General features: G+C 38.3%; 2 protein-coding genes and 1 pseudogene across 6 annotated transcripts in view; all 3 read right to left on the bottom strand.

Annotated features, from left to right (window-relative positions):
- The window catches only part of LOC107586138 (protocadherin gamma-C5-like), a 65,711-nt gene extending 51,364 nt beyond the window's left edge, over positions 1–14,347 (bottom strand). For 2 of the 5 annotated variants that reach the window (XM_016273387.1, XM_016273390.1), the window contains exon 1: positions 8,135–10,798. In XM_016273387.1, coding sequence (XP_016128873.1) covers positions 8,135–10,528 — 2,394 coding nt within the window. In that variant the 5' untranslated portion in view covers positions 10,529–10,798. Of the gene's footprint in view, positions 1–1,131; positions 3,679–8,134; positions 10,799–11,971 lie in introns of those variants that run through there. The other 3 variants (XM_016273389.1, XM_016273382.1, XM_016273388.1) reach the window with 3 other exon arrangements.
- A 711-nt stretch (positions 14,348–15,058) lies between these two features.
- On the bottom strand, positions 15,059–17,140 carry LOC107586196 (protocadherin gamma-A11-like). Its single transcript, XM_016273462.1, has 4 exons — positions 15,961–17,140; positions 15,406–15,893; positions 15,164–15,237; positions 15,059–15,080 (listed from the first exon to the last, which is right to left on the bottom strand). Exons 1-4 carry the CDS (start codon positions 17,138–17,140, stop codon positions 15,059–15,061), a joined length of 1,764 nt encoding a protein of 587 aa, XP_016128948.1.
- Positions 17,141–24,664: 7,524 nt separating this feature from the next.
- On the bottom strand, positions 24,665–26,256 carry LOC107586195 (protocadherin gamma-A11-like; annotated as a pseudogene).
- Between the last annotated feature and the right edge of the window lie 666 nt (positions 26,257–26,922).

Genomic DNA, 26,922 nt, shown 5'->3' with positions numbered 1-26,922 from the left:
TAATTTATAGTCCTAAACATGCACTTTTCACTTTGTTTTATGATCTTTCCTGATCATAATGCGTTTTCCAAATGTTTCTTGCAAAGTCATGTCTTCAGAAGTCAACTGATAATTTAAGAAGATATGTCTGTCAGAGGGGTCAGGAATTATAATGATCTGGATTGAATGATTTGTGATTTATCACAAATGGTTTATATGTTTCTTTATTCATTCTAGGGTTGACATTGCACTGTCTGTTAATTTAAACTGAACATTTGCTATGAATCACCTTTGTGTACAAAGTGCTATTTACTTATATTTATAAATATAATTACAGAAATATAAATATTTTATTCATTTGTATGTCTAAGTATATTCAGTTATAATATGTTCTGTGTAAAGTTATATATACTTTCGAAAATGATAGTCCTGTATAACTTAAAACAAACATTCAATAACATAAATAGATGTTACAATTAATAATTGTGCAATATGGATCATTAGCATTTACTTAATATGACATTTAATTAAATTTTATTTTATTTTATTTATTTATTTACTTTAGCACAGCAGATATAAGTAAAGCAAAGCTACAAAATAGGAATATGTGGGTAAATCTGGACTTATATCTGCTTTTAAAAATATGACATGTTTGGAATGTGTGCTTTGAGAAACACGTACCAACACAACTGTGCGTGTCTACACGTACCAAATAAACGTGGCAAAAACTGACGCCTTAACGCTGCCAAAATGTGCGTGTCTACACGTACAAAAGAAACGCGTGCAAAATTGCCGTTAACGTGGGCAAAGTGTGCGATTTGACACGGTCACATTTCACGCGTTCCGTTTAAAGACTTTTGGCCCTATCCGCCTTCCATACTGACGCCCTGTGTGAATGGGGCGTACACGTAAACATCGCTTTTAACTACGAACTATTATTAAGTATTATAAATATTAAAGTATTATTTACAAGTTCCATATTAAAACAATTGCACTGTTTGTGCATCAGAACTATTACTGTAATATTGGTGTAAATATGATTGTGAATTTGTACGTTGTAAAGTGGTTAGAACAATTCGTATTTGCACATAATGACATCAATGATGGCCTATAATATTAAAACAAATAATAATAATAAAATCACGCGCTCACCTGTTGGCTTTCGAACGTCCACGCACTGTCTGGTAATGACGCATCAAGCACGTTTAGCGTGTCTGTAAAGTTTGTGGTGCTGCTGGGTTTAACGAGGGTGAGATCACTGAATTCTGACATTGGAGAGAGATAGGAGCCAAAGGACTGACTCTGAGACATCATGTCTCCTCCCAGAACCTCCACATACTTAATGGGCCCATCTGTGTTGAGCTGGATCTGCAGGTTTCTGTTGGGGTTCTTGTATTCAGAATTTGTCCTCCAGATACAGCAGCTTGAACTTCCGATGCTGCTTCTAACGCATTTCACAATCAACGTGAACAAAGTCAAAACAGATAAAAGTGACACTGTTCCCAAAGAAATGATCAAATATAAAGTTATTTTCCCGTTTTTCTTGTGGTTGTTTTCTATAGTTTTCATAGTATAATCCGAGATGGGCTCATGAAGGCCTTCCTCTATCAGTATATCCACTGTGACTGTGGTGGACTGGATCGGTTCTCCATTATCCTTTATTTCTATCAGCAGTCTCTGAGAGGAGCCATCGTGCTCTGAAACAGCGCGTTTAGTCCTCACCTCTCCCGTATGTAAATTGACACTGAACAGAGACGCGTCCGTGGCCTCCGCGAGCCTGTAGAACAGCCAGGCGTTATGACCCGAGTCCGCGTCCACTGCTGTTACCTTAGTAACGAGATGTCCTGCTTTAGCAGAACGGGGCATCCTCTGATGAGAGACAGACCCCATGGATGTGGACGGGTAAATGACAGCAGGTGCGTTATCGTTCCGGTCCGAAATAAATACATGAACTGTAGCGTTGCTGCTCAAAGATGGAGAGCCATGATCTCTAGCCTGAACGAGGATCTGAAACACTTTGATTTTCTCGTAGTCAAAAGACTGCATGCTAAATATTCTTCCGTTTTCTGAGTTTATATATATATATGAAGATACAGGAACGTCCTGAACCTTAGAGTTCAAAATGGAGTAGGAGATTTTGGCATTTTCTCCCAAGTCTGGGTCATAGGCGGAGACTGAGCACAATACTGAGTCATGAGCGCTGTTTTCTTTAGCGTAAACCGTGTAAGACTTCTCAGTGAACATTGGAGAGTTGTCATTCACGTCTGAAATGCCGATTGTGACTGTTTTCTCACTAGATAGCGGTGGCGAACCGGCATCAACTGCTTTCAATTCAATTTTATATTCAGAATAAGTCTCTCTGTCTAGAGAACCGTTGGTAACTAGTGCGTAATGATTTGAAACTGTAAGGCTCAATCTAAATGGTGTTCCAGGGGCCAACGTAAGCTTAACTTTCCCGTTATCTCCTAAATCGGCATCTTTTGTACTAATTAAAGAAACGACAGTGCCATTTGAGGAATTCTCAGGAATCGGACTTGAGAGGGAAGTAATAATTATGTCAGGTGCGTTGTCATTTACATCATTAACCTTTATCTTTACACTGCAATGTCCCTCCATTTGAGGATTTCCTTTGTCCTTTGCTACTATATCAAATTTATGTAGGCTTGCTTTTTCATGATCCAGCTGTCCTTTAACTGTGATGACACCAGTTTGTTGATTGATATTAAACAATGCTGTATCTGATGTTTGGTCTGCAAAGAAATATTCAATCTCTCCATTTAACCCTTCGTCTAAATCTATAGCTTTGACTCTTATAATTTCTTTATGACTCGATTCTTTTTCATTAACAACAGTCTCGTAAAATGGTTTTTCAAATTCAGGAGCATTGTCATTAATATCCAAAACGACAACAGTGATCTCACATGTGCCCGTGCGCACTGGATTCCCCCCGTCAGCTGCTGTCAATATTAGCTTATGAACAGCCTGTTTTTCTCGATCAAGAGGTTGTTTTAGTATTAGTTCTGGAATTTTGACTGCATCTTGAGTTTTCACGTTTAAAACAAAATTATCATTATTGCTCAGACTGTATGATTTTAAAGAATTGAACTGTACATCCGAGTCAATAGCGCTCTCTAAGGGAAATTTTGCTCCTGAATTAATAGACTCTGGAATATTCAATATACGCTGATTAGATTTAAAATTGGGCTTGTTGTCATTAATATCTTGTAACTCGATCTCAACCCGATGCATCTGCAGAGGATTCTCTAAAACAGCTTGAAGAGGCAAAACACACGGGACATTGTATCCACATAAACCCTCTCTATCAATTCTCTCATTCACAATAAGATCACCCTTTTCCACATCCACGGCGAAATACTGCTTACCAGTCTCATATGCTATTTGTAATTTACGATCTAAAATCTTAGATACATCCAAACCGAGGTCTTTAGCGATATTTCCGACCACAGATCCTTCTCTTAGCTCTTCTGGAATTGTGTATCGAATCTGCGCCTCTATTGTACTCCAAGGAAGAACGAAGACACAGCACCACCAAATTATCCTCAAAAAGAATAGAGATTCCATCATCTCCGTCTCCAAGCTTTTGACGATTTATCCAAGTTTTCTCAAGATTTCAAAATATTCACAACAATTACATAATCCCAGAAAGTATATTGATGGCATATTCCTATTTAGTGTAAGAGGTCCTTTTGATAAAAATTAGTATTTCATGCGCTCTCTGTGCTTAGAGCTCAGAAAGATGCCACAGCAGTGAGATGGAGTGGATCTCTTTGTCTAAGTCTTTACCTCATTGGTCGACTCTACATTTCTCTTCAACCAATCCAGTTCCTAAAATATTTAAAGGGCTAGTACACGCAAGTCAAGTCAAAGTGATTTAGAGGAGCCACCTCCACCTCCATATCTAAAATCAAGAGATAATAGTTATAATAATAATAATACATTTATTGTTGTTATTATTTGTGATGATGATGATTATTATCTTCTACGTGTGTGTGTGTGTGTGTGTGTGTGTGTGTGTGTGTGAGCCTGCGCGCTTCTATAATCTCAAATATAACTGCTTTAAAAAGAATATGAACTTGTGCCGTCTTGTGGCGACAGAGAGAAGCGCACCAGTACCAACGTTTGAGCAGGTGCATGCATTGCTGTGTGTGTGGAGGTTATTGATGAAAGCGCACAATGATTCTACATTTTAATAAAATCAACTGCCATTTTTAGAAATATTAACATTTTAGTTATAATTATCGCCTTTCAAGTCAAAAAGGAATTACATTAATATCCATATTAGTAGGTAAACTGCTCTTTATCCGTGCAAGATTGCATGATCCTCTTGCAACAAAAGACTCAACTATGAACAGGGGGGAGACCGCAAGCAGCTAGAGTGAGCGATTCAGCACCACGTGGATGGACAGCGCCACACAGGCGGCCTGTTCACGCAGCTACACTCGTGTGCTCAGAAGGAAAGAACGTTTTCAATGCTTTCCATTTCCTGTTTGTCTTTTTATCTTCGCAAAAAAATACGTACGCATGCCGCAGCAGCATGAGTTATTCTGAAAAGCATATTTCGGTAGGTTGGAAGCGGCACAAGAAATTGAGATTTGAATAAACGTCCCGAATAAAGTTGTTTACTTACCTGATTATTTATTTATTTATTTACTTACTTATTTTTTTACGTAAAAGCATCAGTTAAGTTACAAACACATTTTTCCTCTATTAATATAGTGTTCTGTGCACTGATACTATGAGTGTTGTTTTTGTGTTGCATTTGGAATCAAAATTGCAATACATGTCTGGCTAACATTAAGCAAACAGATTTGGGTACAGTGGGGCTAAAAGCCCCCTTTCAATGTATATGACAGTCAAATTATTGCTTTTTATTTAATTTTAACTGACAGTATAATTGAAAATACAGTAAATATAAAGTCAGCTAGAGAAGCCTTTCACCTAATGATAAATCAAAATGTGTCACGATATGCAACTATATTTGATATATCAATACAATATTTATGTAATACAATGTCATATTGAATTACACTGAACAGCTAAAAATCATAGCATCCTTTTGTCTAAAACATTTAATCATCATTTCAGGGATTCTCATTAGCTACATAAAGTTTTTACAATTGTTATTGACAATTTACACACACAATTGTGGTTTTCTTTTTCTTCCCTCATGTGCATCTAATGACTTCATGTATCAGGACAATTTAGCAGTGCATATATTGACAAGTGTTGTTGTTGTTTAGCATTTAGAGATAAATATCAAACGTGCATTGAGCCCAATTGTACCCTACATATGAAAAAATCCAACACACACATTTTCCTCCTCCAATTAAAATTCAATAAGAAATTGTTGGCTCTGTTAATATGTAAGCATAAACACATTTTTAATATACAGAAAAGGGAATTTGTTCTTACCTTTGTTGGTGAAAGCCAGGTGAAAAGGTGGGATGTGGCAGACAAAAGAGGAGAGAGAGAAAAGTGAGAAAAACATGGTTAGTATTGTCAAAACATTTTGTCTGTATTTCATTTGATTTATGAACCCCCCCCCCCAGTTTTAAAATGTTTAAAAATATAATTCTATAATTCGAAAATTTTATAATGCAGTTTTTACAATTATTTTATGATGCCATATAAATCAAATTCATACATCAATTATGATGCACAGCTGATTGGTTCAGATGTTTTATCATCTCTGCTTCTAAATGAGCAGAGGATGGGCAGTATGCAATCACAGCAAATACCAAAATTAATTGTGCAATATGTACAATATAAAGAAAATAAGCTATATCGATAATGATGACACTGATAAATGGTAAACGCTTCTACTGAGCACAAGAGGGAGCATGGGAGAGACAGAAAGAGGGGAGTACTGACTCTTTGGCTTCGAGAGTCCCCCCTTACACTCTAAGGAAGAAATGGAATGTTCTGACTCAGTCTGTTGTCATAGAAACACATGTTGTCAAGGGAGTAATATGTGTTTTAGAGGAGAAAGTGAGCTTATGGATATGCATATCTGTAGGTGGTGTGGGTTGTGTTCAAGCTGTACGAACAAACAGAAGCATGCATATAAAGGTGAAGAAAATAAGAGGGATGCTTTTTAAAAGAACTGCATATAAGCATTTATATTACATACTGTATGTAAGGACCTGCAAATATGTGTGCACTAAAAAAAATACAATATCATTTTTGACTTATTGGCAGTATCACTGTTTGCAGCTTTGATACGCACATACAGACACAAGCAGGTTTGAGGAGGCAAAAGCAGGACAAAGAATCTCAATGCAGAGAAAAACGGCCCCTCCTTCCCCCCCTGGCTGAGAGTCAGCATTCTCACAAACCCAGCACAGATCTCATGTGCTGTCTGGGCTTTACTCACATTGATACTGCGTTTCTAATTTAATGTACAATTCACTACAGTACATTTGCACTGATCACTTTATGTGTTAAATAGTGGTAATGTGAGGACACCATTTTACTGCAAGGGAAGATGGTCAATATGATAAACAAATTACTATGCATGTTCACTTTTCTGTATTTTGTTTGCGATTTTTCCCCCAATTTTAAAATCATTGAGGCTAAAATGTTAAATGATTAAATGTAAACAAAATGTTGCATTTTACTGTAAGAATGTGTTTTACAGTTTACACGTTTCTGTAACTAAGCTGGGAAACATAAATTTGTTGGCATATGGTAAGCACATAAAGGGATTGTTTTTCTGTTTGAATGTAATATTTATGAGAACTGGGCAGTGGACATTAGAGATGGGATTCATGCTTCAGCTGTGACACACATTTGATGTTGAGTGGTGTTTAAGATATCTGGCTGCATGCTCACTGCAGAGAAGCCACTCCCAGCTTCTGTAAGAGTTTAATGCAGAACCCACACCTAGACCTTTAGCAGTTGTAATACCAATAAAATCACCCTATGATGCTCATCATGAATCTTTAAGAGGATGATTTAAAATTTGGATGCATTAAATACACAATTATGGTATTGACAGCAAAGCAGAAAGCATCAGAGGAATAGTCCACTCAGTCCTTTACTTTCCATAGAAGATAACTGTTTATGCATGGATAGAAGCAAGGGTTCGTAATGCCCTGTGTTTCCGTATAAAGACAGTTTGTGGCAGTGTGTGGCCAGTATCTCTCAATCTAACACACAAGAGCTCACTGTGCAGGGTTTCTATTCAGCATTGAGGGACAGAGAGACTTGATTTAAAGAGAGTGAACGAAAATCCAAGCAGTAAATTGAGTTTTGATATCCTCGTTTTATACACTTCATTCAACTTCACAATCTTTTTTCATGATGTAATGTCAGGCTATAATAAATCTGAACAGTTGATGACAGAAATGTTTGCCTGTATATGATACAGACTATGGACAGTACTATGGCCTAAAGAGTAATTTTGATTGTGTTTCAGATGATGTAGCGTATGTTCAAAACTGATAAATGTGGTACAAATACACATATTCTGCCTTCTAGAAAACATCTCAATGTTTTAAACTCACAACACAAAAATAGCAGCAATGGCATAAGAATATTGGCAGTATTACAGAACCCTGACATACTGATCCATAACTGCATCTCCATGGAATCACTTGCACAGGGAAAACTATAAAAAGGAGCAATCATTGGACTAATTATTATGGCAAATCCAGCTAAAGCCTGGACAAATGTATGACGGAATTACCTGTCAAAACGTTCTTTTTTTTCTTCAATTTTGTATTAAAGCGGCCACACAAAACTTATTAAACATGTTACATGTTTTGATTGTAATTAAATTGTATTGTATGTATTGCTATGTATTTAAATAAATGTCACATCATCTCTTCATGAAAGCCTGAGAAAGATCAAATGTGTCAACACAGAGTAGCAGAGTGTGCGTGGGTGTTTGTGGGTGGAATAGTTCACTGTGCACCAATATTGTGACGTGTTTGAGAAACAGAACTACTAGTCTAGTTTCTCAAAACAAAACAATATATACATATCAACCTCTGCTAAAATATAATTTTGATAATTATAAATATAAAGTAAATCACTTGCTGTTTATCTTCAAAAAAAAAAAAAGAAAGTAGAGTATACAGCACTTCAAGCTTTAAACTCGTGCTGTTGCAATGAGCACTTATGAGAATCTCACCTCTAAAGTCAGGTCATCAACCTCCTGCTTCTTTTCTCTCTGAACTGTCCCCATACGACTCTGGCTCACCAGTGTGTTCTGACTGTAGGGCCTGACAAACTTCATGTCACTCATTCTTGAATCAGTCGTCCCGCACATTTCATAATTATACACATGCTGTAATGTGCCGTCTGTGTAGACTGGAGGATAATATGGAATTACAGGTAGATTTGCCCCGGATTTATAAAATAGCTTATTCTGCCTCCATCTGTAGATTTTCACTGAAATGATTGATATGATTGAGACTATGAAGAGCAGGGAAACCACTGCGAGAGCCAAGATTAAATAAAAAGTCAGGTTCTCGTCATATTGTTTTTCATGTGTAAAGTCAGTGAATTCTGACAGCACTTCAGGAAAGCTGTCAGCCACAGCCACATTAATGGAGACCACAGCTGAGCGAGAGGGCTGTCCGTTATCCTCCACAACAACAGTGAGTTTTTGTTTCACCGCATCTTTATCAGTCACTTGTCGCACAGTTCTTATTTCTCCATTCTGTAAACCCCCGCCAAACAGCGCTCTGTCTGTAGCTTTCTGTAGTTTATAGGAGAGCCAGGCATTCTGTCCAGAGTCCACATCAACAGCCACCACTTTAGTGACCAGATATCCAACATCTGCAGCACGAGGCACAATCTCAGCCACCACAGAGGCACCAGTCTGTACAGGATACAGAACCTGAGGAGCGTTGTCATTCTGATCTTGAATGATAATGTTTACAGTCATGTTGTTGGATAAAGGGGGTGAGCCCCCATCTTGAGCTTTCACTTGCATTTTGAATGATTTCAGCTGTTCGTAATCAAATGATTTTTCTGCATAGATCACACCGCTCTCTGAATTTATGGAGATGTAAGATGCCAGAGGTGCTCCGTTCAAGTCTCCATCAATAAGAAAATATAAAACCTTCGCATTTGGCCCCCAGTCCATGTCGACTGCTTTGACAGTCAGAATAGTTGTAGATGGAGGGTTATTTTCAGCTATAAAGGCATTATATGATTCCTGCTCAAACTGAGGTGTGTGATCATTCACATCAGATATCTTAAGGTTAAAAATGTATTTACTTGAAAGAGGTGGGTTTCCCCCATCTACAGCAGTTATAGTGATATTATACTCTGCTGTTTGTTCCCTGTCTAGTTCTGAGTATGTCACCAGGTTGTAATAATTAGTTAACGAGGATATGATTTTAAATGGAGAGTTCAAATCAATTGAACATGTAATTTTACTGTTGTCACCTGAATCCAGATCTTGAATATTTATCATTGCTATAACAGTTCCAGGTGCTGCGTCTTCAGATACCGCACTGGCAAAAGACATTATTGTAATTTTGGGCGTGTTATCGTTTACGTCAAAGACGTCAATAATGATCTCACTCGAGTCAGTCAAACCTCCGTGATCTTTAGCTTTGACTTTGACTGTAAACTGCTTGTGTTTTTCATAATCTATATCACCTATGACTTTAACCTCACCAGAATCCGCATCGATGGAGAACAAAACTTTCACCGTAGAAGAAGCGTGCTCAAAATAATATTGAATGCCGTGACTTGACTCGTCAGCATCGGTCGCACTGACTCTAATCACGATTGTGCTTTTAGGAGCATTTTCAACAACTGATGTTTTATAAGAAGCCTGGCTAAACACGGGCGCATTATCATTTCCATCAAGAACAATAATATTAATCTGCACAGTTGCGGACCTTTGTGGTTTTCCACCATCGAAAGCTGTCAGAATCAAATGATGATGCTTCTTCTTTTCTCTATCGAGAGGAGAATGAAGAACGATCTCGATGTTTTTGTTACCTCCACCGCCAATTTGAACATTAAGCTTAAAATGATCGGTCGGGTGAAGAGTATATTTCTGTAGCGTGTTCACTCCCACGTCTGGATCTATTGCGCTCTCTAATGGAAATCGCGCACCTAAAACCGCTAATTCGCTAATTTCTTGTTCAATTTGAGATTTCGGAAACACTGGGCTGTTGTCATTTATGTCCTGTATGTCAACCGTAACTCGGTAAAGCTCCATCGGATTCTCAAAAATGACATCAAAACTCACACTACAGGCAGATATCTCTCCGCATAGCTCTTCTCTGTCTATTTTATTCTTAACAACCAGATGTCCGTTCTCCTTGTCCAGTCCAATGTACTCACTGCTGTCCGCGGTGAAAACACGCGCTTTTCCTGAAATCAGTCTTTTTGGCTCAAGTCCCAGGTCCGAGGCAATATTTCCAACAAACGAGCCCTCTGGCATTTCCTCAGGTATAGAATAACGAATCTGTCCGGTCACGCGAGGGGAAAATAAAGCTACCGCGCACGCTGTATAGAAGAATAGTGATCCATAATGCCAGCCTTTCCCTTCCGACTCCATTTTTGATCAACAAAGACCGAGCAGAAGCATTCAAAGCAAAATGTGCGATGAATTACAGTATATGTTTCCAACGAATTGCGTCTTCATGTGGGTTAAAGAAATTGGCGACTAAGGTGAACGTGATTTGGTTGTTATATAGTATCGAGGGTTAGCGGTTGATGATGCATGAATGTATGCCATTCATTGCTTTGGGTTTTGTTAAGGGGAGGGATAAAAAAACACACTTGCTTAATAAGTTGAACAGCGGCACTTAGAGTCCAAATACAGTACTACGGAGAAAAAAATAAATAAATAAATAATCATAAAAAAAAAAAAATATATATATATATACTGTCAAGGACTTAAACTTTAAAATAGTTAAACATTTCATATAAAAGGTTGTGCACTCTGATAATATGCCACACCTTATAAGAGCAAAGTGTGAGAGGGCAAAGAGGATTGTGACAAATGCTTCATAAATCTGAAAACCTCAAACAGGGCAGACAGTTATCTAGTTAGTTTAACTAATTATTAAAGGGATATTCCCCCAAAAATGCAAATTCTGTAATCATTTACTCACGCTCATGTGGTACCAAACCTGTATATTTTTATTTAGTTTTTTGTTTGTTTTCTTTTGTGGAATACAAAAGAAGATTTTCTGAAGAATGTTAGAAACCAAATAACATTGGGGCCCATTGACTTTCATTGTATGGGTATAAAAAGACAGATAGACATTTTTCAAAATATCTTATTTTAAGCTCCACAAAAGAAAGTAAGTAACATAGAAACTAAAGAGTATGAGGGTAAAAAATAATTACAGAATTTTCATTTCTGAGTGGACTCATTTTAACAGTGGCGAAATCACCATCATACATGACCATCATCTTTCTGATGTGACAGCAGCATTTGAAACATGGTGTAAAATGAAGAATTTTAAGAATTTATATAATAATAATAATAATAATAATAATAATAATAATCTTGCTGTATGAAAACCAGCATTTCACTTCTGCTTTACCATTTGATTTACAATCAAGTACATGTACATAACAGAACATAACTAATTCAGCAGATTCTCTTGTCTAATTTGATATATAACATCTCCTCAAAACATTCACCTAAAATAAAAATGTATAAATATAAATACATTTCTAGTGTACTTCTACTGGACTAACAAAGACGTCACAAAACGGCACAATGTATAGACCTACATTAAACAAAACTGTAAGAGTGTTTGTTATAATGTTTTATGCATTTGTTCAATATTGCTTTTCCAATTATTGGAATTTTTTTTTAAGGAGAAGACAGATTTCAAAACAACTTTAAGCTGTAGTGAATAAAGGTGGGAAAATGACATAATAGTTTGAGCTATAGACATTAAAGCAAAAAGTGTTACAATACTCCATGGGCTCTTATTAAATGAAGCCCGATGAGATGATTTTAAAACATCAAACAAGGTCTCACCTCTAAAGTCAGGTCATCAACCTCCTGCTCCTTCTTTTCTCTCTGAACTGTCCCCATACGACTCTGGCTCACCAGTGTGTTCTGACTGTAGGGCCTGACAATCTTCATGTCACTCATTCTTGAATCAGTCGTCCCGCACATTTCATAATTATACACATGCTGCAATGTGCCGTCTGCGTAGACTGGAGGATAATATGGAATTACAGGTAGATTTGCCCCGGATTTATAAAATAGTTTATTCTGCCTCCATCTGTAGATTTTCACTGAAATGATTGATATAACTGAGACTATGAAGAGCAGGGAGACCACTGTGAGAGCCAAGATTAAATAAAAAGTCAGGTTGTCGTCATATTGTTTTTCATGAGTAAAGTCAGTGAATTCTGACAGCACTTCAGGAAAGCTGTCAGCCACAGCCACATTAATGGAGACCACAGCTGAGCGAGAAGGCTGTCCATTATCCTCCACAACAACAGTGAGTTTTTGTTTGACTGCATCTTTATCAGTCACTTGTCGCACAGTTCTTATTTCACCATTCTGTAAACCCACTTCAAACAGCGCTCTGTCTGTAGCTTTCTGTAGTTTATAGGAGAGCCAGGCATTCTGTCCAGAGTCCACATCAACAGCCACCACTTTAGTGACCAGATATCCAACATCTGCAGCACGAGGCACAATCTCAGCCACCACAGAAGCACCAGTCTGTACTGGATACAGAACCTGAGGAGCGTTGTCATTCTGGTCTTTAATAGTAATTTTCACCGTCACGTTACTGCTGAGTGGAGGAGAGCCTCCATCTTGCGCTTTTACCCGGAAGTGGAAATCTTTCAACTGTTCGTAGTCAAAAGAGCGCACAGCTGTGATCAGTCCGCTGTCAGGGTGAACTGACACATATGATGAGACAGAGACTCCATTAACAGTGCTGTCTTCTAGAATATAAGAAACACGGGCATTCTGATTCCAATCAGCATCACTGGCTTTAACTGTAAATATTGAGAGACCAGGTTTGTTATTCTCCAGCACACAGGCCTCATAGTGACTTTTCTCAAATACAGGAGCATTGTCATTCACATCTGATATCTGTAAAAACAGAGAGGCACTGCTAGAGAGCACAGGCACCCCCTGATCAGAGCATGTTACACTGATATTGTATTCAGCATCTCTCTCTCTGTCCAGTTGCTGCTCTATACGCAGGCTGATGAAATTACTAGATGGTGATGTAAGAGCAAATGGAATGTTGTCGTTTATGATGCAGTGAATCTGGCCATTCACACCTGAGTCTGCATCATCTACTTTCATCATAGCAACAACTGTGCCTGGTGTGGAGTCCTCAGACACAGAGTTTGACATGGAGAGTAAGCTTATCACTGGTTTGTTATCATTAATGTCCAACACATCAATAATCAGCTTACAGGAATCAGAAAGCCCCCCTTGATCTTTAGCCTGGATATCAATCTGGTAGTGACTTGCCTTTTCAAAGTCAACGAGGCCATTTAAAGTTACCTCGCCACTATACTGATCAATAATAAACATGTTTCGCACAATATCATCTTTGCTTGCAATGTAGTACGTCACATAACCATTAGATCCATCATCTACGTCAGTGGCACTGACTGTGGTCAATTTAGACCCTTTCAGTGCATTTTCAGTTAAAATGGCTTTATATACCTTCTGCGTAAATACAGGAGCATTATCATTAATGTCTAATACAGTAACGTGTATTTGAACAGTTCCAGATAACTGCGGATCACCGCCATCAAAAGCGGTTAGCAATAACGTAACAACTCCTTTCTTTTCTCTATCAAGCGGTTTTTGCAAAACCATTTCTACTTTTTTATCCCCACCTGCTTGACTGTGCAGTTCAAGGACAAAATTATCAGTCGGTTTAAGTGAATAGCTTTGAAGATCATCAACTCCTACGTCCGCATCCACGGCTCCCTCCAACAAGAATCTCGCGCCTGTTACGGCGGATTCACTGATTTCAAACTCAATTCGTTTTTTCTGGAACGTGGGTGGATTATCGTTTATATCCGTAATTTCAACCGTAATCGTGTATAATTCCATGGGGTTTTCCAAAATCATCTGAAGGTGCAAAGCGCATGGGGTCGTTTTTGCACAAAGAAACTCGCGATCCATTTTCTCTTTGATGAGCAGGAAGCCAGTGTCTTTATTGAGAGCAGTATATTCAGTACTGTCGCCTGTATATATGCGCGCTTTTCCTGACCTCAGCCGTTGTAAATCCAAGCCCAAATCTTGTGCGATATTTCCCACAATAGAGCCTTTAGCCATTTCTTCTGGAATGGAGTAACTGACCTGTCCTCGTGCCGAATGAAGCAGGACGACGGAGAACAATACCGAGTACAACATCACGACACCATGCATTTTTTTCTTTGAAATAACCGACAAACCATAAAGAAAAAAGGTTCTTAACGATTTCGAAGTGATGTATTTTAATGGGAAAATAGTAAATTCAAGTTCCTTAGATCAGAGTAAGTACAAAATGTCGCGTTTGTTTCAAGACACTCGACAATAATGAGCGATTTGGAAGCGTTTCCTCCTTTCCTCTCTCACTGTGAATATGGGATGATGGGGCAGGGTTTAAAATACACACAGACAAAGTGCTAAATTGACAAACAGCGGCCCTGTGAGTCTAAACCAAGCACTACAATAAAGTAAATTCATTTTTTGCAGAAAATATTTTTTTCAAAAATTTGTGGGAAAAAAATAAAATAATTAACAGTAGTAGTAATGCTATTTTTAAAAATCAAGTTATTCTTGTGGTAGGGTTTTGATTTAGCTAATGGAAATAAATAATTTGACCGTTACTGTTTGATTTCATAAACTGACAAGCCTACACTATGGCGCTGTCCAAGATGTGGTGCTGAAAGTAATCTAAACTTTAGCATGACTACTACAGATAATAAAAACGATCATGTTCATAATGTTTAAAATTAATGTTTCATATAATTTGTTTAACAATGTTTTTGTACATTTCGATTTTGTTTGTTTTGTGAAGAATAAAGCATTGTTTTTACCAATGTCGAATATTCACTTTCCAAACCGTTATTTGCCTTGATTGCGCGCTGCATCGTCTCAGTGAAACTCGGGTCCACCACTAAAACATTCTGTCCACCGAGTGTTGAAAACTTACAGTCACTCTTCCTCGAGTCAGTCGTCATGCACACTTCATAATTATACCCGTGCGGCAGAGTTCCAGTGACTCCTGTGTCTGCGTAATGTGATGGATAGTACGGGATAACAGGCAGATTGGGCTGATATAAGAAGCGAGATTGTCTCCATCTGTAGATCTTTACTGATATTATGACAACCATGCAATATATAAATAAGAGAGAAACAGCAGCTAGTGAAAGAACTAAATAAAAAGTCAGGTTCTCGTCGTAAAGTTTTTCATGCGTAAAGTCTGTGAATTCTGACAGCACTTCGGGAAAGCTGTCAGCCACAGCCACGTTAATGAAGACCACAGCTGAGCGAGAGGGCTGTCCATTATCCTCCACAACAACAGTCAGCTTTTGTTTGACAGCATCTTTATCAGTCACTTGTCGCACAGTTCTTATTTCTCCATTCTGTAAACCCACTTCAAACAGCGCTCTGTCTGTAGCTTTCTGTAGTTTATAGGAGAGCCAGGCATTCTGTCCAGAGTCCACATCAACAGCCACCACTTTAGTGACCAGATATCCAACATCTGCAGCACGAGGCACAATCTCAGCCACCACAGAAGCACCAGTCTTTACTGGATACAGAACCTGAGGAGCGTTGTCATTCTGGTCTTTCATAGAAATTTTCACTGTCACGTTACTGCTGAGCAGAGGAGAGACTCCATCTTGCGCTTTTACCCGGAAGAGGAAATCTTTCAACTGCTCATAGTCAAAAGAGCACACAGCTGTAATCAGTCCGCTGTCAGGATGAACTGACACATATGATGAGACAGGGACTCCATTAACAGTGCTGTCTTCTAGAATATAAGAAACACGGGCAAAGATATCCAACATCTGCAGCACGAGGCATAATCTCAGCCACCACAGAAGCACCAGTCTGTACTGGATACAGAACCTGAGGAGCGTTGTCATTCTGGTCTTTCATAGAAATTTTCACTGTCACGTTACTGCTGAGCAGAGGAGAGCCTCCATCTTGCGCTTTTACCCGGAAGAGGAAATCTTTCAACTGCTCATAGTCAAAAGAGCACACAGCTGTAATCAGTCCGCTGTCAGGATGAACTGACACATATGATGAGACAGAGACTCCATTAACAGTGCTGTCTTCTAGAATATAAGAAACACGGGCATTCTGATTCCAATCAGCATCACTGGCTTTAACTGTAAATATTGAGAGACCAGGTTTGTTATTCTCCAGCACACAGGCCTCATAGTGACTTTTCTCAAATACAGGAGCATTGTCATTCACATCTGATATCTGTAAAAACAGAGAGGCACTGCTAGAGAGCACAGGCACCCCCTGATCAGAGCATGTTACACTGATATTGTATTCAGCATCTCTCTCTCTGTCCAGTTGCTGCTCTATACGCAGGCTGATGAAATTACTAGATGGTGATGTAAGAGCAAATGGAATGTTGTCGTTTATGATGCAGTGAATCTGGCCATTCACACCTGAGTCTGCATCATCTACTTTCATCATAGCAACAACTGTGCCTGGTGTGGAGTCCTCAGACACAGAGTTTGACATGGAGAGTAAGCTTATCACTGGTTTGTTATCATTAATGTCCAACACATCAATAATCAGCTTACAGGAATCAGAAAGCCCTCCTTGATCTTTAGCCTGGATATCAAGCTGGTATCGACTTGCTCTTTCAAAGTCAACGAGGCCATTTAAAGTTACCTCGCCACTATACAGATCAATAATAAACATGTTTCGCACAATATCATCTTTGCTTGCAATGTAGTACGTCACATAACCATTAGATCCATCATCTACGTCAGTGGCACTGACTGTGGTCAATTTAGACCCTTTCAGTGCATTTTCAGTTAAAATGGCTTTATATACCTTCTGCGTAAATACAGGAGCATTATCATTAATGTCTAATACAGTAACGTGTATTTGAACAGTTCCAGATAACTGCGGATCACCGCCATCAAAAGCGGTTAGCAATAACGTAACAACTCCTTTCTTTTCTCTATCAAGAGGTCTTTGCAAAATCATTTCAACGTTTTTATCCCCGTCTGCTTGACTGTGCAGTTCAAGGACAAAATTATCAATCGGTTTAAGTGAATAGCTTTGAAGATCATCAACTCCTACTGTAACGCTTTGACTCGGATAACTCGTTAAACCCATGAAATGAAAGAGATGGAAAACGAACAGTTGGGGTCCCACACATTTAATGGCTGGTACACGGCAACGCGCTCCTCTCATACATTAGAGATTAACTCTTTCTTGGCGTTACAAATAAAAGTAAAGACAAAGTAATAACAAGAAGGCAGAGCGAACTTATCATCCATAGTGGTTCTCATTACACAGTCACGTAGTCCTTCTACGTCATCACCACATAGCGCACGTTATAAGTTAAGTGATCAGTCTCTTAAAGGGCACACCGCACTATAATGTGATGCATGCAAAAACATAGTTTTGGCCGTTACACTACGTCCGCATCCACAGTTCTTTCTAACATAAATCTCGCGCCTGTTACGGCAGATTCACTGATTTCAAACTCAATTAGCTTTTTCTGGAACGTGGGTGGATTATCGTTTATATCAGTAATTTCAACCGTAATCGTGTATAATTCCATGGGGTTTTCCAAAATCATCTGAAGGTGCAAAGCGCATGGGGTCGTTTTTGCACAAAGAAACGCACACGAAGAGAGACACTGCTGGAGAGCGCTGGCACTCCCTCATCAGTACATATTACACTGATATTGTACTCAGCTTCTCGCTCTCTGTCCAATTCCTGCTCTGTTTGCAGGCTAAAGAAATTGCTAGACGGAGAAGTAATAGAAAAGGAAATGTCGTCATTTAAGACGCACTGAACCTGACCATTTGAACCTGAATCAAGATCATCAACATTTAGGACTGAGACAACAGTCCCAGACTTTGACCCTTCAGATATTGAATGGGAACTAGACACAATATTAATACTAGGCGAATTATCATTAATGTCTAACACAGTGATGTGTATCTGTACAGTGCCAGAAAGCACCGGATCGCCTCCATCAAACGCTTCTAACAACAAAGTAAATAAGCTTTGCGTTTCTCTATCAAGTGGCCTTTCTAAAATCATCTCGACGTTTTTACTGCCGTCTGCCTGATTGTGCAATTCTAGCCGGAATTTGTCAGTCGGTTTCAGCGAGTAGCTTTGAAGATCATTTGTTCCTACGTCCGCATCGAAAGCTCCCCCAAGCATAAAACCAGCACCCGCAACCGCCGATTCGATGATCTCAAATTTAATGTCCGTTTTCTGGAAACTCGGAGCGTTATCATTTATGTCCGTGATTTCTATTGTAATCGTGTAGAATTCCATCGGGTTTTCCAAAATCATTTGAAGTTGTAAAGCACACGGAGTTGTTTTTGCACAAAGAGATTCGCGATCCATTTTCTCTCTGATAAGCAGCAGTCCAGTGTTTCTGTTCAGTTCGATGTATTGCGTACTGTCTCTTGTATAAATTCTCGCTTTTCCTGATTTCAGTCGTTGTAAATCCAAGCCCAAATCCTGCGCAATATTTCCCACCATCGATCCTTTTGCCCTTTCTTCGGGAATGGAGTAACTGACTTGTCCTCGCGCAATTTGAACCAGAAGAATAAAAAACAACATCGAGCGTCTTATCATTGCATCAGGCATTGTCTCAATTGCACCGATGATCGAATAAGAAACAATCATCTATCAGTGTATCCTTTAAGTCTATAAAATTAAATTAAAATGTATTCACTTGAATTATGTGTGTACTCGCCAACGAGTTTTTTGCAGACAATCCGTGCAAGAAAATAATTTCTGAGACGGTAGCTTTTCTTCCTTTCTCTCTGATATTATGTGATGCTGGGGGTGGGTGTGTAAAATACAGTTTCTCGTCCATTTGTCGATGAACAGCGGCCCTCTGAGTGTAAATTAGGAATTGCAAATCAAGTTTATATATTTATGCCTAAAGAGAATTTTAGCAACGGCATGTATTGTTTTCTAGGCCTATTACTCAAGTAAAACCAGTCATCTGAATTCCCCGACGATTAAATCAATGTCTATAAAGGCAAACGTGAAGAATAAACCTGAATGCATTTTAGCAAAAGTATAACACTTTCAATTAAAGCACATAATGAAGACCACAGTCCTCTGTTTACCAGTAGCAGATTTCATCAAATGAGGCGCTGTTCAACAAAGGGGGTGCTGAAATGTGTAAAAATGCCTCTGCATTGTACCAAATTAATTACGTAATTTCCAATAGTTCACTTTGTTATAATGTTTTGTTTTTTTACACGCAGCCTACATCAAAAATACCACACTTAACGAAATGCAATCTTATAGTGACTCATTGGTCTACCACTAAAGCTATTTCGACTACATAAAAAAATTCTCTGAGTCTTACAACGCATCCCAAAATTTGCAAGAACAAACTGTGTGACCGTCAGGCACACTTAAGAGTTTCATTTCCTTTTCGAACAAACATTCAACATTACAGGCACCAGTCCTAAACTTTACAGCTTTTTAGTTTATAGTTTGATACGATCTTGAGTAAATTTAACCAATACTAGTAATAAGCAACAGAACAATGAAAAACAATGTTTTTTCAACATTGTTGAGACTTGTGCAAAAGTTTGAGATGCATTTATTAGAAAAAAAAAGTTGTGTAAGTAATTGTTTATCCAAAACCTAAAACTACATGTGAACACGTAATCGCTCAGTTCTCCAAGCCTATTTATTTATTTATAATCTACTTGAGCAACCATATTACTTGTATTTTCCCTTAATAAATAATAATAATAAAAAAAAATAATAATAAAAAAAAAAAATAATAATAATAATAATAATAATAATAATAATAATAATGGTCTAACGAAAACTTTCTTACCGATTCTGCAGAGCCGAGATCGTCGATGGAACTGTTTTTCTTGATTGTGTGCTGCATCGTCTCAGCGAAACTCGGGTCCACCACTAAAACATTCTGACCACCGAGTGTAGAAAACTTACAGTCACTCTTCCTCGAGTCAGTCGTCATGCACACTTCATAATTATACCCGTGCGGCAGAGTTCCAGTGACTCCTGTGTCTGCGTAATGCGGTGGATAGTACGGGATAACAGGCAGATTGGGCTGATATAAGAAGCGAGATTGTCTCCATCTGTAGATCTTTACTGATATTATGACAACCATGCAATATATAAATAAGAGAGAAACAGCAGCTAGTGAAAGAACTAAATAAAAAGTCAGGTTCTCGTCGTAAAGTTTTTCATGCGTAAAGTCTGTGAATTCTGACAGCACTTCAGGAAAGCTGTCAGCCACAGCCACATTAATGGAGACCACAGCTGAGCGAGAAGGCTGTCCATTATCCTCCACAACAACAGTGAGTTTTTGTTTCACCGCATCTTTATCAGTCACTTGTCGCACAGTCCTTATTTCTCCATTCTGTAAACCCACTTCAAACAGCGCTCTGTCTGTAGCTTTCTGTAGTTTATAGGAGAGCCAGGCATTCTGTCCAGAGTCCACATCAACAGCCACCACTTTAGTGACCAGATATCCAACATCTGCAGCACGAGGCACAATCTCAGCCACCACAGAAACACCAGTTTGTACTGGATACAGAACCTGAGGAGCGTTGTCATTCTGGTCTTTAATAGTAATTTTCACTGTCACGTTACTGCTGAGCGGAGGAGAGCCTCCATCTTGCGCTTTTACCCGGAAGTGGAAATCTTTCAGCTGTTCGTAGTCAAAAGAGCGCACAGCTGTGATCAGTCCGCTGTCAGGGTGAACTGACACATATGATGAGACAGAGACTCCATTAACAGTGCTGTCTTCTAGAATATAAGAAACACGGGCATTCTGATTCCAATCAGCATCACTGGCTTTAACTGTAAATATAGAGAGACCGGGTGTGTTATTCTCCAGCACACAGGCCTCATAGTGACTTTTCTCAAATACAGGAGCATTGTCATTCACATCTGATATCTGCACACGAAGAGAGACATTGGTGAAGAGCGCTGGCACTCCCTCATCAGTACATATTACACTGATATCGTACACAGCTTCTCTCTCTCTGTCCAATTCCTGCTCTGTTTGCAAGCTGAAGAAGCTAGACTGAGATGTTATTGCAAAGGGAATATTCTCATTTATGATACACTGAACCTGCCCATTTACACCTGAATCAAGATCATCAACATTTAGCATTGCAACAACAGTACCAGACTTAGAATCTTCAGGTATGGAGTGGGAACTGGACAGAATCTGAATACTAGGCGAATTATCATTAATATCCAGCACATCAATAATTACTTTGCACGCGTTAGAAAGTCCTCCTTGATCTTTTGCCTGAATATTAAGTTCAAAATGGCTCACCTTTTCATAGTCAACATGGCCGTTTAATATTAATTCACCAGTTTGCTCTTTAACAAGAAACACGTCGGCCACATTACTGTCCATTGTGTCAGATATGTAGTACGTCAGTACACTGTTGGATCCTTCGTCTGCATCAGACGCGCTCACGACTGTTAGTACAGTACCTTTTGGTGCGTTTTCTGTTATGGTGGTTTTATATACTTTTTGCATAAAAACAGGAGCATTATCATTAATATCTAACACAGTGATGTGTATCTGTACAGTGCCAGAAAGCACCGGATCGCCTCCATCAAACGCTTCTAACAACAAAGTAAATGAGCTTTGCGTTTCTCTATCAAGTGGTCTTTGTAAAATCATCTCGACGTTTTTACTGCCGTCTGCCTGATTGTGCAATCCAAGCCGGAATTGTTCACTCGGTTTTAGCGAGTAGCTCTGTAGAGCATTTGATCCTACATCTGGATCGAAAGCTCTCCCGAGCATAAAACCAGCATCCGCCACCGCCGATTCGCTGATCTCAAATCTGAAGTCCTTTTTCTGGAAACTGGGAGCGTTATCATTTATATCCGTGATTTCTATTGTAATCGTGTATAATTCCATCGGGTTTTCCAAAATCATTTGAAGATGCAATGCACACGGAGTTGTTTTTGCACAAAGAGATTCGCGATCCATCTTCTCTTTGATAAGCAGCAGTCCAGTGTTTCTGTTCAGTTCGATGTATTGCGTGCTGTCTCTGGTAAATATTCGCGCTTTTCCTGACTTTAATCGATGCAAATCCAAGCCCAAATCCTGCGCAATATTTCCCACAATCGATCCTTTTACCAATTCTTCTGGAATGGAATAACTGACTTGTCCTCGCGCAATTTGAATCAGAAGAGTCAAAAACAGCACCGAATGCCGTATCATTGCATCAGGGCCAGCCATTGTCTCAGCACCACAGACGTTTAAAAAATACAGCAATCAATCCGTATCCTCTGAAAACATGGAATTCCAAATGCAGACATTAACTCCGTACACGACGTCGAGCAATGAATAGAAGTATCGTGTAGGAAAATAATTTGATGTGACAGCTGTAAGCTATTGCCATTTTCTCCGTGAAATTGTGTGATACTGGGAGTGGTCTGTGAAATAAACGGTTTCGCCGCTGTTTGTCGACGAACAGCGGCCCTCTGAGTGTAAATAAGAAACTGCAAGTCAAAGTTATACATACAAACAAACGCATTTTATCAACGAATATTATTTTCTAGGCTTATATCACACTGCGAATAAAACCAGTTATTATTATGTTATAGGCCTACTATCTGTGTTCCAGGACAATTAGCCGATTAAAAGAAAAAGACTAATATGCAGGTTGGATGTGAAAATAATCACTCACGGAATAAGTTAATTTTGTAGGCGTCAATTCGATTTTGAGTACAATTATAAGTACAACACAATGAAGAAGTCCATAGTCCTATTTATTAATAGACGTTCATCCAGCGAGGCGCTGTTCCGCACAAATGGTGCTGAACGATGCCAGTGTGCCCTATAGCGTTTTTATATGATTGTTTTATGATAATTGTAAATTTTTCCAATGATTCGCTTTAACAACCGTTAACATGTTGTCTACATGTAGACCTGCATCAAACATATCATACTGTTGTTTATTTAATTTTTTTCTTCTTCTTCCATTTAAGGCAATGCATAGTATCTGTTGTGGCAAACTGTTGGTTGCTCTTACTCCGCCCTTCCTAACTAGAGTGCACAAGCCAGAGTGCACTAGAATTCACTAGTGAGAGAACACCAGGTGAAGGTAGTTAAGTTAATCTATTAATTAGTAGGGAAGAACAGACTTTATGTAGAGTAGCAGTGGTTTGAACAAGGAAAACGATTCCTTTTTTTGTGCAGAGTTAAGCTACTACAACAGACTGAAGAAGCAGCCGGTGAGCTTAATATTTTGTACTTGGGTTGTTTGTTCAATCATGTTGTATTTGAATATCATTAGTTTTGTATTAGTTTGGTTTGTGAATTAGGTCTGGTTTTCTACATAGGGAGTATATTTAAATTTTAAAAGTTGCAAAAAGGATGTTTAAAATAATTTATTTAAAAAGTAGTGTTTGGTATGTAAAAGTATATAAACGGTTAAATATTTGTTGTCTACTTGTATGATATTCTTTGTTAATTTAAAAAAGAACATTTTTGTATGCAAGTTTTGCTTGGTATTTTTGATTCTATTTGTTCGCGCTCTTACAATGGTGTTTGTATTTGTCTAAAGGTTTTTCACCTGCTTGGCTAATGACTGCTTGACTAATGACTGGCTGATTGATCACTGCATCAAAACAAATCTGACAAATAAAAGAAAGCAAGTATGGTCAATGAGTGGAGTCCGGTGGAATTCTTGTAGTGGGCTGTCTTATCAAGTGGGAGAATCTGCACATTGAAACTTTGTAAATGGTGAAACCACTTGACAGTATCAATCGGATCTTTGTTCACAACCAAAACATTCTAAAGAATTAGTACATAGAAAAAGGGCCACTCTCTCCTGGCATATATTTAGGTAAGAATCAGAAAACAATTCCAACAATTTACAGGACTAAAATGTGTGATCCTATTTAAACTCCGTCTAATCTCGATATTTCAAAAAGTTAAGGCTGTATATAATAAGTACAGTCATTCGTACTCTAGTTAGTTGAACACCAAAAACAATTATACACGAGTTTTCCAGTCTCTTTTCAAAACAAACATATAAATATAACAGCACCCATGGCAGTTATACAACCTTCTAGTCTATTGTTTAATATAGTCCCAAATAACTGTATCCAACATCAGCAGTAAACAACACAGCAAGCAATAAACACAAAGAGATTTGTTTCCAACATATGGAAAATGTTGAAGTACGAGATACTGGTATTAGAAATTTAGAATGAGGAAAACCAACACAGTGTTATGTCAATCCGTAACTATTTTAAGATTTGTGTTTATTTATTTATTTTATTTTATTTTTGTATTTATTGTTATTTGTAGCAAATCTGTATGAATTCTGACGATCACATTTGTACATTTCGTTTCTGCTAATATCCCACTTGGGTTAGATTTAGGGATGCAACTTATCCTGAAATGATGACGATGATGAGAGAGAAAGTTTTGTTTTAATTTACACCACAGAAAAAAACAAGTTGGTGCTTCTAAGATGAGCATGTTATAAATATAAAAAGTATTAGTTAATAGACAAAGCTGAATGATATTACGTTACTGCTGAGCGGAGGAGAGCCTCCATCTTGCGCTTTTACCCAGAAGTGGAAATCTTTCAGCTGTTCGTAGTCAAAAGAGCGCACAGCTGTAATCAGTCCACTGTCAGGATGAACTAACACATATGATGAGACAGAGACTCCATTAACAGTGCTGCGCTTGGAATCAGAAGAAACACGGTTATTCTGATTCCAATCAGCATCACTGGCTTTAACTGTAAATATAGAGAGACCAGGTTTGTTATTCTCCAGCACACAGGCCTCATAGTGACTTTTCTCAAATACAGGAGCATTGTCATTCACATCTGATATCTGCACACGGAGAGAGACATTCCTGGAGAGCGCTGGCACTCCCTCATCAGTACATATTACACTGATATTGTACTCCGCTTCTCTCTCGCTGTCCAATTCCTGCTCTGTTTGCAAGCTAAAAAAAACTACTGGAAGACGCAATAGCAAATGGAATATTATCATTAATATAGTAGTGAACCTAGCCATTCAAGCCAGTCAAGATCATTTACATTTAGCATTGCAACAACAGTGCTAGGTCTAGACTCCTCTGATATTGAATTTGACATAGATACGATGCTTATTGCTGGTTTGTTATCGTTTATATTAGTGAGATCAATTATAACTTTACATGAATCAGACAGTCCTCCTTGGTCGCATGCTTGTATGTTAAGTTGATAACGACTTGCCTTTTCAAAGTCAGCTGAGCCTTTTAAGGTTATTTCCCCGCTTCGTGCATCAACCATGAATAAATCGTTTACATCTCCAGTGCTTGACATGTAGTACGTTATAATCGCATTCGAGCCTTCATCAGCATCAGAAGCGCTGACGGACGTGATAACAGTGTCTTTAAGTGTATTTTCAGGAAGAGTGGTTTTGTACACCCTCTGACTAAACAGGGGTGGATTGTCGTTAGCATCTAGCACAGTAACATGTATTGCACAGTGCTGGTCAGCTGAGGCTCACCTCCATCTACTGCTGTTAACAACAAAGACAACTGTTATTTGTTTTCACTGTCTAGAGGTTTTTGTAGCACCATCTCCATGTTTATGTCGTCATCCGCTTGACTTTGCAAACTTAATACAACATTATCTGTCGGTTTCAGTGAATAACTCAGATGACTGTTAGATCCAACATCCAGATCAATCGCATTTTCCAACATGAATCTTGCTCCGGATACAGCAGACTTGCTTATTTCAAATGTAATCTCACCTTTTGGAAAACTCGGAGCATTACCATTTATGTCGATGATTTCCACTGTGATATCATACCATTCCATTGGATTTTCCAAAATCAGCTGAAGGTGTAAAGCGCAAGGTGAGAAGTACCCCCCTCTCATTATTCAATCGGACAAATTCGGTGTTGTCTCCAGCAAATATGCGCGCCTTCCCTGACTTCAGTCTTTTTAAATCCAAACCCAAGCCTTGATAAATATTTCCAACGATCGACCCTTTTGGCATTTCTTCTGGAATGGAATAGCTGATCTGCCCTCTCACCGAGTATCGAAACAGGATAATAAAAAACGCTGCCTGGTGCCACATTACAGAGCTGGCCATTTTCCGTCGTTCTTCAGATCCTTAAGATCGGTCGGTTTTATTACAAAATAAAGACGTTACACGTGAAAGTCCGACCCCAACAAGAAATCTACAATAAGACCAGGATATCCATCTACAGTATATCCGACAAAATTACCGTTTCTAGTCATCAGGCTTTATTTCACTGTTCTCTGACATCACTGCATTTTGTGGGTAGGTATGACTGACTGACTGCGTTGCGTTGATCAACAGCGGCCCTATGAGCCTTATCTAAGAATTGCAATAGTTTGTTTAGGATATATCACAGAAGAGCAGGACACAAGTGATTTGTCAAACTAAAAGTTCGGCAAACCTTTAAAAAAATCTAACCAGGTGCCACATTAATACAAAATCTAAATATTTTAAATTCGCAATAGATTACTTTTATTTTATTCGTGAAATAATCTGTAAGTTACTTTGATAAAGTGTGCTACAAAAATACATATATATATATATATTAAAACACTTAAAATATATAATTATACTATAAAGTATAAACAAACAGGCAAGCAAGTAAATAAAGCAAACAAGCATTGGAAAAAGAGGCTTTGATTTTTACTGAGCTTCAAAGAAGTAAAATAATAATAATAATAATATATATATATATATATATATATATATATATATATATATATATATATATTTTTA

The sequence above is a fragment of the Sinocyclocheilus grahami genome, unplaced genomic scaffold (assembly GCF_001515645.1).
Source record: "Sinocyclocheilus grahami isolate Dianchi unplaced genomic scaffold, SAMN03320097.WGS_v1.1 scaffold78.1, whole genome shotgun sequence".
Taxonomy (NCBI): Eukaryota; Metazoa; Chordata; class Actinopteri; order Cypriniformes; family Cyprinidae; genus Sinocyclocheilus; species Sinocyclocheilus grahami.
The sequence above is the reverse complement of the archived record's forward strand: the minus strand, read 5'-3'. Positions and strand labels throughout refer to the sequence as shown.